Here is a 16559-nt window from a genome sequence, read left to right as displayed (position 1 = left end):
ACTGTATCCATCACCGCCTCTGTAGTAAGCCCTCCGTCCTTCAGCTCTGGCTTCTTGTATCTTAGGCCCCAGCGCTGCTCAAGGAACCCTCCCTGCCTGCACAACCCCCCCCCCCCCCCCCCCCCCCCCCACACACACACACACACACACACTCCCATCCCATTCTATTAGTAATATGTTTTAGTTTTTTTCTGATTGTTTTTTTTTTTCTGTTTGTTTTAGTTTTTTGTTGTGTTTTGGGGTTGCTTATTGTCTTTGCGTGTGTGTGGTTGTACATGTAATGTAAAGTTTGCATTTGTGATGCTTGAACGTCACAATCCATAAAACTGAAAATTCAATAAAAATATTTGAAATACAAAATGACATGGTTCTACTGGAAATACTTATGGATTATAAAATGTATTTAACAACAACTTACATTCAAAATCTGGAGCACGTCGTGGAGGATTTGACCCTCGTGGGTGTCCATTTCCGGAAGTAACGGAAGAAACGTCAGGGGGCTTGCAGCTTTAATTTAAGTTAGAATTTGTTTGTAGAACCTGCCCCGTATATTTTCCTTTGCACCTTAAGGACTACTGTCCGTTTTTTTTGTTTTGTTTTAATAATTCCTCATTCAAAAAGATCATTCAAGCAACAAGTTTTTCCTCATGTTTCTGAGAATATACTGTCGGGGTGGGGGGCTGCTATATATATATACATATATATATATATATATATATATATATATATATATATATATATATATATATATATAGACCCATTGGTAGGCCGCCACATTGCACAGCGCTCGGGGGGGGGAGCTGAGGGTCTCGCTTCGGTGCATGGTTTTTGGACTGTGGGGGAAACCAGAGTCCCCGGAGGAAACACACACACACACACACACACACACACACACACACACACACACACACACACACACACACACACACACACTCACACACGCCTTGCCGTGAGGCGAAAGCGATAACCGGAACTGCTCCACCGTGCGACCCTAAAGGTTGGATTAATAACAAGGATTGGTTAATAGGAAAACATCATTGAATTATTTTGATGAATTGATTTATTTGTGGCTCGAGTTTTGTTGTCTGACATTGAGCTGGACATTGGTTTATGATCTCGACTGGAATAACCAGATCCTCGCTGGCTGAGCCTGAGAGGACGTGGGGACAATGTGTGCAGTGTACCTGCACACTGACACGCTTCACAATGAACTCATTTGGCCATTTTCCACACGAGGACAATATAAATGTTTCAGACAAAAGGACAAAGAGTTGAATCATTGTCTGAACACCACATTTAACAGTTCTTCACGTGCACACAATGAATCCGACATAATACCAAACACAGAAATGTTGTTTACAGTAACGTGCGGGTCATGCAGATCCCGCCATGGACAAAATCATGCTAAAGAGTTCTGAAAGCCTTCTTGAGAATGAGTGCTTTGTCGTGTTGTGTTATCCTGTGTGGGTACATTTGTGCAGTCTGCTAATTGTGAGATAGCATCAACTTGTCAACGTGTTTCTAAACTCTGGTTCTTCTCACGTCTCGTTCCCAGGACAGAAGGTCCGGGCCTCGTTCTCGTCCCAGTGTGGTCTCCTAATCCTGCACTGCACTTCTATCCATGGCCAGAAACCCAAACTGCTTATATTTCCAGCTGCAACAAGATATGTTGGATAGCTTTTGGAAACACCAGGCAGGGCTGACAGGCCGAGGCGCTCTACAGTCCCGGGGCAGAGACGCTCTGAGAAACCAAGAGGCTGCTGAGGGCTCTGGACAGTTGGTTTAACGTGCTGTAAATAAAGCACATCGTCCGTCAACGTGTTGCCACGAGCTGTGGTGTGCTGAGGTGTCACGCCATTCAGATTTGATGAAAAAACATGTGTAACCACCAAGAACACTACAAACTGTATTTCCACTGGGGGAGGAAACGAGGCGTCCGTGCTGAGAGAAACAGATTAACGGTGGAAGAGAAGCAGGATTGGGAGCGTCCTGCGCTGCACTTCCATCCAACAGAGGGAAAGAACTACACCGGCTCCATGGGAAAAGCCTCAAACGCATCAATCTGTCATGGACCTGCATGGAAACAAAGAGTATTGTGGTATTTGTGACGATCAGAAACATGGTCGCTGAGTCTCTTACCAACATGATTCAGAGTGCACAGCAGCCCAACACTTTTCACTGGAAATCATCAACACTTTGAGTGACTGATTCAAATGTAATTCCTCCTCATAGGCATGGACTGGGGACTCAGCTCCCGCAGGCCATCGACCATTACAATATGACCACTGACCCACTGAGGCAGGGACTCCACCAAGACCTCTGCCGGGGCCTGTACTACGACCCGTGATAAGCAGATCCAGGATATCTCTGTTTCCTGGGTTGAGTCATCCAGACATAGGCGATCCTGATCAGCATTAAAGATCAGTGTGCGTTCACATGAAAGGGGCGGAGTTTGCAGCATCTGACCAATCACACACATGGAGAAACCCCTCAGAGCAGTTTACAGATTACTGAAGGATCAATTATTCTCTCAGAATATGAAGAATTAGAACACATCCACCAGACTAAAAGCAACACTGTTGATGGGTCCAAAGCCAGAACATTCCTGACTTGTTAACATGTGACTTGGTGAGATTATATGATATTAATTCATTATACAATATAAACATTTCGCTTTATTACAGCAGAAACGTGTTGGGCTGAACTTCCTCACCGCTCTTCTTTTAGTTTATATTTTCCATTTAGTTGTTTTGAGGCTGAGTTTCCTCTGTGTGAGTGTGTTTTGTGTTTCAATATTAATTCATCACTCTGACGGCATTAGTCGGCATGATCTGCACTCCATAAATCCAATCACTATCATTCAAGAATCGGCAGGTCATTTTCCAAGAGATCTGATTGGTCGGGAGGCGGAGCTTTAAACTCACCGTGATCTAATCCAGAACATAACCTGCTCCGGAGCAGGTTAGACATTCAGAGTAAGTTACCACGGTGATTTATCCCAGTAAGAAGTGAACGGGTGTCATTGTACAGAAAAGCCAGGATTAATCCTTGAAGTTATCTCAACAAGGGAAAATCCAGTGTCGTAGTACAGGCCTTTGAGATGTTACCTAAGAATCCTTCACGTTTTGGAAGTGGTAAGATTGGGCCTCCTTGGATGGACGAGTTTAAAATCACATGTAGACAAGATGTTCAAGTGAAAACGCAAAACGTCTGTTGCCTTTTGGGGGTTTGTTTACACAACAACAGTCATCTGAGCCACTGAAATCGCAACTTTTTTCAAATTGCTCCCAAGGTGGAGCTATTTGAGAATGCTAAGTCCATCTCCATGGAAACGGGGGGGGAAATGCTACTTTTCTGAATGGCCGCTCCTGCTCCTGGTCACCACGGCCATAGTAACTAGTAGTTTTGCACATGCCCAGTAGATCAAGAATAAGAACAAAGTTTCCCCCAGAGTCTCATGACTCTCAGTCCATATTCTCCTGGACTTGGTAGTTTTATTTTGACAGTCACTGTAATAACAGTCCAATGTGGTCATCTGTCCACTAGAATGTCTGTGTTCTCTCATTGTTAATGTTTAGAGCAGATTGTTCTCCGCTGCATGTGTGTGTGTGTGGTTTCATTACAAAAACAGTGCCAGCTCATGGCCTCGCATGCTAACTACATCATTTTCGGTGTTTCTGCTGTTGCTGTGTAAACGGACATTGTTCAAAACGTTGCCATGAAAACATGAAACTCTTCTGAAACTGAGAAACTGAGATAATCCATATTGGCAGATCATCTTATGTCTGATTAATGAACTCCACGAGCATCAATAAATACAACGGGATTTCACTGTAAAGGAGATGAAATGATCGCTATGAAATAAATATCATAGATTTTCTGATTACAAGGGCTCAGTTCATCCGACACGGTGAGCGCAGTCTGAGGACTGAAGTGACTGAAGCAGGTATCCTTCTGCCCTGGGGATTGTTCTGGACTGATGAAGGTGATGCTTTCTTTGGCTCACACGCCGTGCGCTGTCAGAGGAGCTGGCAGGGGAAGTGACACGCGTTATTACGTTACTGAGCTCCGAGGAGACGGAATATCTGTGTGGAGGTGCTGAGCTCCTCATTCCTGCAACCTGCCCAGGTGTTTTCAGCCAAACGACCATCTGTTCACACACACACACACACACACACACACACACACACACACACACACACACACACACACACACACACACACACACACACACACACACACACACACACACACACACACACATTTTAACAATGCAACCTGTTGCTTTTACACGTCCCTGGTAATTATCCTGCTTGTAAATGCAGAATCTTTGGCTGGCAGCGTGTTGCCTTTAAATGCTGTCAGAAACTCCACGCATTTGTTCGTTTTAGTCCTTTTGACAGAACCCTTTCCAATAGGCAACTTTTAGAAAACTCACATTTAGAACAAAGCATTTATAAAAATGTGTGAGGCCTGTTTTTCTCTTGAGAAAAGCTCTGGATTTCTTTCTCTTGTCCTCGTTCTGGCATCGCACGGCCGTATTGGTTTTTTTTTTACACTCTGTGATGAAAGCATAATGTTATTTGCAAGTCTGTGAAAGATTTGCTGACAGTTTCACAATTTGGAGGCCTAATGCGTCCTGACGTCCTTCAGTAAATCGGTTATCATCATGTCAGAGATGAATTCTGAAAACTTGAACTTTATTCAGAAAATCTCAGACACACCAGTGAAGATGATCGTGGTTATTTCTGATCCTGATGGTTCAGTTCTGTTTTGCTCCTCATAGACTTTGACCCAGAACGGATCCTGAATTTTCTCTTGGTACAGTTTACTGCAGGTAACTGTTTTTTTTTCTGTCCCCTCAGCTTTTGTATCCGATATGTGTTTGTCATTATGATGCTTTTTTGTTGAAGTCCAGTTGCTTTAAACAATTGATAATAAACATCTTGAATCAATAAACCTCTGTCGGGCATGAAGGTATCCTTCTTACTCTCTCTGCTCATCCTGTTTGAAATTGTTTTGTCTCCTTCTCTTCTAGATAGTCTTTTTTAAATATCGTGCACCTTGTGTTGACATGCTGCATTGTAATTTGACACCTTCCTCATTGCTGTTACTGGAATGTGCTTCATTCTGGGACAAACTGAAATCCCACTGAGCATCAAAGTTCTTCGCAGCCGGACTGAGACCTGCTTTACACAGCGATGTTTTCAAGTTAAAAAACAAAAGCTCCCATAGCATATTGGGTTTCCATGACAACGTGCATGTGTGTGGTTTCATTACAAAAACAAGAGCACTCAGAGATTTATGAGCTCCACCAAGGGTCGACATGGACACAGGAAAATGACATATATTCCACATCCAGATCAACTGCCTTAATTCTTTTAGTTAGTTTGATGATCACCTGATTTTATTTCATAATTTGAAGGAACACAACATAAGACAATATTTTGCAAAATGAAAATCTTTTTTTTGTAACAATTATTTTGATCTGAATCACCAACAAAATTTGATCAAAATGCTCCTGAGGACCAGTTTCTATAAAGATCTGCTCATTAGTTTTTGAGATATCTTGTTAACAAACAGACAAAATACACAAATAAACGCGGATGATTTTATAACCTCCTTGGCAGAGGTAGAAAACATCATCGCCAACTCGTAGCCCAACATGCTAACGACATCATTTTCAGTGTTTCTGTGGAAACAGACACAGTTTTTGAAATGTTTCTGTGGAAACGTGAGACTTTTCTGAAACCAAAATGCACAGATGATGCGTTTTCATTTGAAACTTTTCCATGTACAAGGGACTTGAAGCCAAATAGAAATGATAATTTGACATGATTTGACCACAAACACTGAACATTGTCCCTGAACGGAGTGTGAGTGACAAGACTAAGAAACGTAGAGGAAACAATGCGAAATGAAGTCAGGTCAGAAAAGATTTTGGACCCGTTTCAATTCAACATTTACTTGATTATTGTCATTCAGACTAAAAAAAAAATGTTTTAGCTGTCATTTACTTACCTTAGATAAATGAACCAATCAATCAAAATGAGAAAGTTTAAGAAAGCAGTTTGTTATGTTGCTTCTTCATATCTTTCTTTGTGTGCAGAGGAAATAGTCTGAGGCGACAAAAGTTTCTGAAAATATCCTTCTCTAGTCTTGTTAATGAAAGCTTACAAATCTTTAGCACATAGTTAAATGGAAGCACTTAACCTCCTAACAAGCGTGTCCTCTTGCTGTTTTAGGTTTAAGTTAGGTGGACCTTTGAAGGTGTGTTATATTTTAGATTCATGGGCTCACGTTGGCTCATCACAGGGTCCACATTCCCCTGTGGGACAATAGTAAAGAAAACACTTTGTTTAATTTATACAATAAGAGGAAGTGTTGCTTCTAATTCATTCACAATTGATTGCAGAGTGTTAGAGAGAGTGGAGCTCAGACATCAGTGATGCTGTTGTTATAAAAAGTCACCTTAGTTTTAATGAAGTAACATTAGCCTAAAAGCAATATTAACCACATGGGAAACCAGATCAGATTGTCTGAAGTCCAGAAGAAAAAATTAAAGATTAAACAAGAGCTGGAAATGTAAGACATCATTTTATTCACTGGAAAAAAAGAGAAAAACAGCTGAAATAATTTCATCTTGTCGAGGTTTTGAGAGATATTTACATGAATGTAGATGTTTTCAGAATATTGAACAAGTAACGTGGAGTAAGGTGCAATTTCAAATATTTGCAAAGAAGAGCTTGAAATTGGCACAATGTATATGTTCCAGTTTGCACACTGATCTGTGCTTGAGTTCGCCAAAGAAGAATGTTTTATTTCTCAAAGAGACAAACACTTGATGCACTTTTGCTGATTATCAATTGATCACTGTTCTACTCTACGGAAAATAGTTTTCCAAGAGGCCAGCATGAAAAACCAGGATTACTTTTATAAAAAGTATCTTGATCAGAAAGTATTTCATTATCTGATATCTTTGTCTGGCCTGTTGTCAAGAGAGAACAAACACAGCAGTGAAATCCGGCTGTATGATGCCTCGCAACCAAGAAAGATGATTAATTTATTTCAATTCGATAAAAATTCTGTCAGAAGATGATGAGTGAATAAAAACGAGTCCAGTCGGCCAGAAAATCCTTCCAGTAGATTTCCAGGTCCTTTTCCTGCTGCGTTTTTCCACCTTTAGAATAAAGTTTTGCAGCAGAGATTTCCGAGCGGTCTTTGAACGCAGCAGCGGCGCGCCGCTTCCAGGAGGAGAATCTCTTTCATGTGCGCGTGCTGAATGATGCCGCGCGCTGATTGGCTCCCGGGCCGCTGCCTCGCTCCATCCCGCTCCGCCGGGCTGCTCAGTGAGTCCGCTGCTCCCGGTGATCCCGGTGCGGTGCACTGCTCCTGCTGCAGCCCGCACAGCCCGCACGGCAGCACGGCTCACCTGGACCAGCTTGGGAATCACTTCATCTCCTATACTAACAACAACAATAACAATAACAATATTAAAAGAAAAAGATGCGTGGCCATCGCGCTGTGCGCTGCGGCAGCTTGTCACTACTTTCCAGGAGGTGAGAGGAGGTGACAGCTTCATGCCATCACTATGGATTGTCTTTTCCTTCTCATGTGGACTTTAGCCATCCCGCTGGCAGGATGCACCTCAGTCCAGCTGCTCTCCACCTTCCTGTCCTGGAACATCATCAAGGCATGTTGCACTCACTGTGATGCTTTTTGTCTCTTTTTAACTCGAAACCTGAAAAAAAAAAAAAAAAAAAAGTGATGCTAAATTAATCTGCAGCTCACCTTGTCACTCCGTTTTCAACCTGTTGCTCCCTGTTTATTTCTGAGTTTTTGTCTTTGTATGTTGCAGACTCTGCACATTTACTGCTCGCAAGCCTCCCACACCGGATTAAATCACGGTGAGTGCTTGTCTTCTGACATCTATGGATGTGAGTTCCAGCTGGCTGCGTTCCATGTTTATGGAGAAAATGGGAATAAAATGAGTTGCGGTGGGTTCAGTCGCCGGTTGCCAGAGAGAAGATCCCAAATGCCACATGCAGTTAATGTCACACAGAGTGGTGTGTTTATTGTTTGCATGCTCACAAAAAGTTTGGGACGTTTGCCATGTGCTGTCACTGTTGTAGTTGTGATGAAAGCAGGAGCAGCCAGCGCTGCTCATTCAGGGATTCCCTCCTGGCTGCTTTGTCCTGCTGAAGGTGATTTACATACCGAGATTTACTGAGGGAAAACGGGAGGTGGGAGCATCGCTGCTGAAAAGAGTTAGACGAACTTACAGAAAGTCAGACGCCTTCGAATTAACGAATGACGGATACACGTGAGACAATGGAAGCCTGTTTTCCTTCGAGCTGCATGCAAATGTTGCTCCTGCATAACATTGAAATGCCTTTGAGAAGCAAAAGGGGGTGAAGCGTCTGGGGCAGGCCAGAGTCGATCCCGCTGCGTCACCCTCCATCCGTCCTCTCCTCAGACTACGTGTTGGTGACCCCGGTGGAGGTGGACTCGGACGGAGCCTTCCTGACCCACGACGTGACCCGGAGGAGCCAGCGCAGCAGGAGGTCGCTGTCGGCCTCGCTGCACTACCGCCTGTCCGCCTTCGGGCAGGACCTGCACCTGGACCTGCACCCGTCCCCGGTGGTGGGGCCGGGCTTCACCGTGCAGACCGTCGGAGCCGAGGGCTTTTCCACTGTGACGGCGGGCGACGCCGGCTTTCACAACTGTCTATATCAAGGATTTATCCGCAACCAGTCGGCGTCCTCGGCGGCGATATCCACGTGTTCTGGGCTGGTGAGTCTCCCTCAGTTCACGACTGCTGTGTTTTATTGGAACTGATCGTAGAGGACATGACGACGTGAAAACACAAAACTGTTGTTGTGTTTGTTGTGTCTGTTTACACTGCAACGGTGCTCAGAGCCACTGAAAACATCCCTTTTTGAAAACTGTTCCAAGGGTGGAAATATTTTAAATTGCTCGGCGCCCGTCTCCTTTCAGATGGAGGAAATGCTGCTCCAGGTCGTGGTCACCACCACCATAGTAACTCAGTAGTGCTCAGTAGAGACAATCAGAACAACGTTTCCTCCAGAGTCCCAGTCCATAGTCTACGGGGTACTTTTACTTGACAGTCGTCTGTCCACTAGAATGTCCGTGTTCTCCCCTTGCTAATGTTTAGAGCAGATTGTTCTCTGCTGGATGTGTGTGTGTGGTTTCATTACAAAAACAAACAACAGCACCAACATGTGGCCCAACATGAAAACTACATTCAGCCTTTCTGCTGTTTGCATGTAAACGGACGTCGTTTCAAAATGCTGCCGTGTAAAAAAGAAACTTTTATGAGACGAAAACGTATAAAGATGCGTTTTCACTTTGTTGTGTAAACTCAGTTCACTACTTTAGTGTTTCATCAGAAGTGATGACAGAGTGAAAACATCCTCTTGCTCATCGTGTCCATCGACCACCAATCAGGGAGAAGAAGCACTTGGGCACCAGCTTCGACCTCAGAACATTGTAGCACTGAAACATTAAATGCTGAAACGTCACGTAAACCTTCCACAGAAGTCTGTCCTCGTGTCTCCACGTCTGAAAGCGCCCAGTGACTCAGCTGTTTACTGATGCATCATCCAGCGGTTGGTAACGTGATGGACGACCATGGAGTACCATGACCCTGGAGGGAGACACGTCTTTGAACAGTGGGAGGAGTGGAAACTAGAGGAAGGAAGGATGAGAGGAGGAGAGGAGAGAGCTCTCACACTGCTGAGTTGACTGTACATGAAGAAAGTCTTTCATGTCACTGCCTTGATTTACATCACTGTGTGAAGAGGAGGGGGACGCTTCTCGTCCATCACACCCACTCCGCGTTTTGGAAAAATAGGTTGACCGCCTGTTCTCAGCAGAAAGCAAGACGAAGGCATTAAAGTCCACCTCATATCTCTGTGTTTAGTACAGAAACCGTGAGCCTCGCTGTAGCTCTTTTAGCTCGAGGTGAGACGGTCCTGTGATCTGTTTGGTTAAGTTTACATGTAGGTTCTTTTAAACATCCAGAGTTTTTGATGTTTACATTTGCATGTATTGCAGCTCTCGAACAAAGAGCAATGTTTATACTATTGGCTGAAAGTACACGGTACCTTAAAGTCCCGTTATAGCTGATGCTTCTAAACATTTGCGTGCTTCCATACAGAGCATTTAGCCCACAAGGTTTGATCCCTCATTTTAATCTGATTAATTACCAAAGTGTCCTTGAGCGAGGCACTGAACCCCATTGTCCTCCCAGTGGTGTACGAGCACCTTGCATAGCAGCTGCCACTGCTGGTGAGTGAGAGGATGAATGTGACAGATCATGTCATACCATTAAATTGGAAAACAGCTGCCCCTAGTGGTGCAAAGCAACACCAAAGCCGTGTTGACACGACAACGTTTCAAGTGAAAACGCATCAGTTTTGCATTTTTGTTTCAGAAGGTTTCGTGTTTACACAACAACGTTTTGAAAACACAGTCCATTACCTCAGAAATGACACACTAAAATCAATGTACCATATTTTCAAGTGTTTCCATAGTTTGACTGGTCCTGCGACTTTTAGGCAGGTGCGACTTATATATCAAAATATATCGTGTGTATGACACAGCCGGTATGAGGGCGAGCAACGCACAGCGCTTTAGTCTTTTTTCCACCGAGACGATCGGGTAAGAAGCCGTTAGCAGGGCCGCCTGCCTCGGCATCAGTCAGCCGCTAGCTTAGCCACGTTAATCGATCCGCTGTTAAAGTTGGCGCGGGGATCGCACCCCCGACCTGGTGTGGGCGGCCCACGAGCACAGCTCGTACCCGGGCCCAGGCGCAGGTCCAGACTGGGCTTAAGCGGCAGGCGCCCGCAGCTTTAACACCCCTCCATACTCTCCGGATGGAGACTGTACAGCAAATGCGGGTGCACACACGATTGTTCCTATACTACACTTCCGCGTTCCATAACTCTAAAAGTTTCATTTTCCTCTGTCTTCACGGAGACAGTTTTGAAGCATTTTTTGAAAAGTTCCACCTCTGAAGCCTTTTTGGTAAACTTGTGTTTTCAGTGGCTCTGAGCACAGTTGTCGCGTAAGCTGACTCCCACAACGCAGCCAAAGTTTTGTGTTTTTACCTGAAAAGGTTGCTGTGTGAAGAGGGCCTACGTTTTAAACCTGGTCCCTCTGACAGTCTGCTTCATGTACCTCCAACACCTCCAACACCAAGCTGCTGCTGACGTGCTCATAAAGGACTTTACTCCAGACTTTGGCTGATGTGCACCGACTGTTCATATTAATGACACAGACGGCCTCAAATACATGTCATACCAGTATATTATCCCCCAGGTTCATTCATGGAGTGTGAGGTGTCTGAGGTGTCTCCACAGGTCTTGACAGATCCCACACCCAGCCTTGTCCAGACAGACACATTACACCTCCATAAAGCTACACCTCCATTTATCAAGCAGCCTCCATACCTCCTCCTTCCTCCTCCTCCTCCTCCTCCTGCGCCGGCCCTGCTCTTTTGTCCTCTGTTTGCCCTGCCTCTACATCTCCTCTTGTTCACAGCAATTAAAGCCAGGGTGAAGTTTGAGCCGCCTGGCTGGCACTGCTAATCTTCGCATTGTCCCTTTCATTAGGCGAGCTCCCGCTCACAATAAAACACCACTGACCCGTTCTCTTAAAAGCGCTGCGAGGACACAATGTGATCGGGTCGTGACTGCATCTGAATGGGCTCGCTCCGAAGGCTTTGATCTATTTTTTGCTCCTCTTGAGTTTTTTCGTCCGCCAATTGCCTCTCCAGGGCCATCGGTGGTTTGATCTGCTCACTTGGACGTTTTTCAAGCAATACTTTCTACAAAACTGAACTGAGAATGCATAAAGTGAAAAAGTGCATTGAGAGGACACTTTGGGTCTTTCTGTCCACTTTCTCTCTCTCTCTCTCTCTCTCTCTCTCTCTCTCTCTCTCTCTCTCTCTCTCTCTCTCTCTCTCTCTCTCTCTCTCTCTCTCTCGCTCTCTCTCTATGTTAACTGCTGCAGGCTTATTGGACAATGAATACATTTAACCCTGCTTTTCATTTAGTGGATGCCCCAGAATATTTGGATTAAGTACAAAGACGACGAGGCGTTGGAGTCTGTTGGATGGCGGGATGGAGTGAGAGATTAAGGTGGGATTAAAGACGGGTCTAGGGAGGAAGAAGTCATGGAGAAGGGAAGGAGGCAAGGAAGAAAAGAGCAAAGAGGTTGAAGTCCTGAATGGGAAGTGATCTGTGCCGGGCCGGGAGCACAGCAGCACGGCGCTGTACAGGAGTAATGTGAATTTATTGTCCGGGGCTGGAACTCCCAGACAGGCTGGACGCTCTTTATAGAGAGCCGCAGAGATGGACTCTGTTTATGTGAAAGGGCTTTGGGGAAGAAATGGGCTGAAAAGAAGAGAGGAGGAGATAGGAAGAATAAAGCTTCCTGCTTCTGGGAGCCATTGTGTCTTTTCAACAGACCGACTGTCTGCTGAAAGGGAAAAGTGTGTGAATCTGACATTTGAGGGACCTGACCCTGCATGTGGATGAAGACAGTGGTGCCAGCGGCAGCCGGGAGGAAACACAGGGCTTCTCTTCAACAGATGGAAGTGGGATTCAGCACCAGGCCGCGGCGGTATTAAGATGGATTGATGACTGTAAAAGTGGGATTTATGACTGTAAATCCTCATTAGTTGAACATTTGCCGGGTTGTAATTACTCTCTCTCGTCCCGCGAAAGCGTCACGCTCATGTGTTGCGGCGGAGGTCGTGAGTTGAGATGTAACGTTGTGTGATTGGTGAGAGGAGTGGATGAGCCGCGGGGTCAGGCGGCCTCTTCTCCCTTTCTTCGCCTGACGGTTTCTCGTCTGAGGTCGCCGGGCTGGTTGACCCCAATCCCCTCTGCCTGGGCGTTATGGGGGAGGGCCGCTGGGCGGGGCGTGTCAACCTACACTCTACATTTTTTGAAAGTGTGGAGTGCAAGTTCAGAGCTGCTGGCCACTTGTGTGAATGCAGAGTGCTGAAGTGATTTACGGGTCTCCTCTGTCTCTTCCCAGGATTCCTTCTGTCTGGGGTGATGAGGGCGGGACGGGTGTTGTACTCTCAGAATGGGGGAAGAAGAAATACTCACGTTGTATTTCTTCAACTGCCAGGGTGCCAAATTCATTCAGGTTTTAATTTGTCTTCATATTTACTCTCGTAGTGGTGGTCCAAACTATAATCCCTCAACGCAGCGCGGTGTGATTCACAAACTGAGCACAGCTTTACCTGAAAAATAGTCCCACATAAAAGCAATGTAAGTGTATTTTGTAGAGTCTATCACCGTGTAATAGGTGTCGTAGTCAAACACACGGTACGGCGTGAGATTACCTGGATCGGCTTTTGCGTTTCATCAAAAATGAGACACTTCAGTTTCTATCGCAGCTTGTAAAGGTGTGATTGACATGCAGCACAAAGAGAAATATAGTAATTATCACTATCAATCTCTGTGCTTGTCAGATCTCAAAGGGACTTTTTGTCTTCTCGAGTCAGTCAGCTAATTACAAAGAAAACAAGACCATTAGATTATATTATGTCATCTGACACACACACTCAAAATAACACACGATTCGTTTTGGGCATTTGTCATCGAGTGTGCTTTGCATAATACTTTGAGGGGTTTATGCTGATTTGCTGCCAACGAAAGAGCAAAGCTTGTTTATTATTGTGTGTTATATCAAGTATGAAAAGGAGGAGAACGTTGTTATTGTGGTGGGGTGGATTTATTCTCCTGCTGACTTTTGTTTTCAGACATTTTTACGAGATATTCTATATCTTCTTAAGTCATATATTGTTCTGAATCTCTTTTATTGCTCTTGGTTTTAATGCTCTGATATGTTTGATAACTTCATCCACTGACAGATTCACCTTCATTGTATCACTTTTCATTTCGTCCTTGTCGAGACTCCGGACAGTTCAAACAACGATGCAAAAAAAACAGTCTTGTTTGTGTGGAAGTCCCTGATGGGGTTTTTTATTAGTTGTTTCATTAACTCAAAGCATAATTTCATTGTGTGAGCATGCAATATAGCACGTTTTATATAAAATCTTATGAAATCAGGTCCGTAGTTTAGCTAAACGGTGTTTTGAGAGTTCAGGGTCACAGAAGTTCAAAGGATCAGTGATGGTCATCGTTGTAGTATTGGCCATCAGAGAGGATACCCATGATTCTCTAAATGTTCCTGCATGGTCCCAAACCTTACACCTGGTCACATCTGTGTGCATCTGGCAGCCGAACGGAGGATCACGATGTTTTTGTTGTCCGTCTCAAGCTTTTACAACCAGTGTTACAACCATTTTTTCAACAATCCTAGAAAGCGTTAACAGCTCAGAATTACTTCATTAATTGGATTCTTGTCTGAGCCCAATATAGTGTCACGTTATACTGTCATTTTCACTGCAAGGTGCTCTAGGAACGTTTGTACGTGATGACTGGTACTGCTGCTCCATCGCTCAGGACCCGGCTGTTCACCTTTATCCCTGAAAGATGTGACCTCGTCATATGGTGGCAGAGTGAAGCTTCGCTGTGACCTCTCCCAGAGGTCAGAGGTCACAGGCTGCTCTGACCCTCTGGAAACCGAGCACAGAGGTTCAGAGTGAGCGGCGAGCTAACGCAGAGATCAGTCTTCCTCGTCTTGGCTAGAAAACCACAGAGTCATTTTAATACACGCAGGGGAAGTAACACTGTTGAAATGCACTTTTCATATTTCATATTTCTGCTGATTCATACATGGAACTAGGCAAAGCAACTTTTAATAATAAAAAATGTAAATCTTAAAAAAGGTTGCATTTTGTGCGTCCCTTTGCACGACAATGGTGCTCTGGAAATGTAACTATTTGACTAACTATTTAGGAGTTGGACAATAAGAACAAAGTATTGTCCTCTGCTGCATGGGTGTGGTTTCATTACAAAAGCAAACGTCACCAACGACTGGCTCAACATGAAAACTCCAAGGTTTTCAGTGTTTCTGCCGTTTCCGTGTAAACAGGAATTGTTTTCAAAATGTTGCCGTATAAACACAAAACTTTTCTGAAACAAACACACAAAAACAATGTATTTTCACTTGAAACGTTGTCGTTTACACTATAATGAAATCATTTCACTAATATTTTTGTTGTTATCTATTGTTCTCTATTTTTTTCATTAATGTTTGTTATTAAATGATAAAGCTGTAAGAAGGTAAACATTCACAATGGCTAAAACACAACCGGGTAAGTCTGTCCGGTGGTTGATTGTCTTTGAGTCTATTGTAGGGATCTGATGATGTCGTAGATTAACTGTGAATCAAAAGGAGGTGAGGAAAAAAGCTGAAACATTTGGCCTTAGGGTTTAACTCGATGACTGATCACACCAACATTTCCTCTATTATTTTTCAAGTTTAGTCAGCTGACTTTAGCTCTGGCTGGAAAAAAACCCCATACAATCCAGCATTTTAAAACAAAACCCAAATTGTGTCCCCCTCTTGAGAATAACTGATTCAGTTTAATTCATTAGATGATCCCTGTCCATGTTTTTGGGACCCTAGATACTGATTGAGTCTTAAACCTTTCAGCAAGCCTCCCGGTTCGTCCTGCTCTGGGTCAGAGAGTCCTCCGCTGCTCTGCTGGGATGTTTTCAAGCTGCCAATAACACGGATACTCAGTAAACACGATGAAGCAGACAGATCTGTGTGGTTTGCTTTTTATCATGGTTGGGCTTCAGAAGAGGCTCCTTGATGTCCGTTTGTACCCCCCCCCCCCCCGATACCACAGTTTACAGCTTAAATGTGTGAGAGGAAAACCACACGGGAGAAAGTGTCGCCCTCTCCGCTCCCTTTCATCCTCAGATCAAACTGCTCGTCTGATGGCGTCGTTGACACGGTGCCGCTTGTTCCGGCACCTCCTGGTGACTGTTGTGAGAGCGCAGCCTGACCTTTGACCTCCCTCTCTGTGGACCTCTTTCCCGGCCAGCCACATTTGTAAATCTGTCTGGATGCTGATTACTGCTCGTTAACAGGAAGTCGTCTCAGAAAGTTTTTGGCATCAGATCATCTGACGCTCTCTGGATGGTTTTCTCATTCTAATGTCATTTTGAGGAATAAAATTCAGTTCCACCTTATAGCTGAAGCTTCAAGTTTTAAAACATTGTAAAAAGCAAATAGTAACTGCTACTGGAACATAAAACAGTTCCTCTCTGGCTGGCTGCGCTGAAATATTTAACATTTGTAGATGTTGTAATGTGATTACACTTGTTGACCTGATTACTCACCCATCGGGCTGGGAACATGCAGTATGATGTGTGTGTGTGTGTGTGTGTGTTTGTGTGTGTGTGTGTGTGTGTGTGTGTGTGTGTGTGTGTTTTCCTGAAGCCTCGACAGAGTTAGGGTTAGGGCTGGCATCACAGATTTCCAGCTGGCTCCCGGACAATTTGTAAATGTCCATTTTCCATACAGGATGACAAACTGGAACGTTTCCATGCAACAATATGTTTCTCTGTCAGAGGAGCGCTGAGCACCGGTGCTGCGGGAGG

The 16559-nt window shown here is 44.4% G+C and overlaps 1 protein-coding gene across 1 annotated transcript in view; it reads left to right on the top strand.

The window, feature by feature from the left end:
- Positions 1-7285: 7285 nt before the first annotated feature.
- The window catches only part of adamts18 (ADAM metallopeptidase with thrombospondin type 1 motif, 18), a gene marked incomplete at its 5' end in the record, with an annotated part of 72712 nt that continues 63438 nt past the window's right edge, over positions 7286-16559 (top strand). Inside the window, 4 exons of the mRNA XM_080458088.1 lie at positions 7286-7559; positions 7641-7693; positions 7859-7907; positions 8435-8793. Coding sequence (XP_080314214.1) covers positions 7286-7559; positions 7641-7693; positions 7859-7907; positions 8435-8793 — 735 coding nt within the window. The remainder of the gene's footprint in view (positions 7560-7640; positions 7694-7858; positions 7908-8434; positions 8794-16559) is intronic.

This window comes from Lipophrys pholis, assembly GCF_963383615.2.
Source record: "Lipophrys pholis genome assembly, chromosome: 2".
NCBI lineage: Eukaryota > Metazoa > Chordata > Actinopteri > Blenniiformes > Blenniidae > Lipophrys > Lipophrys pholis.
This window is presented reverse-complemented; position numbering and strand designations above follow the sequence as displayed.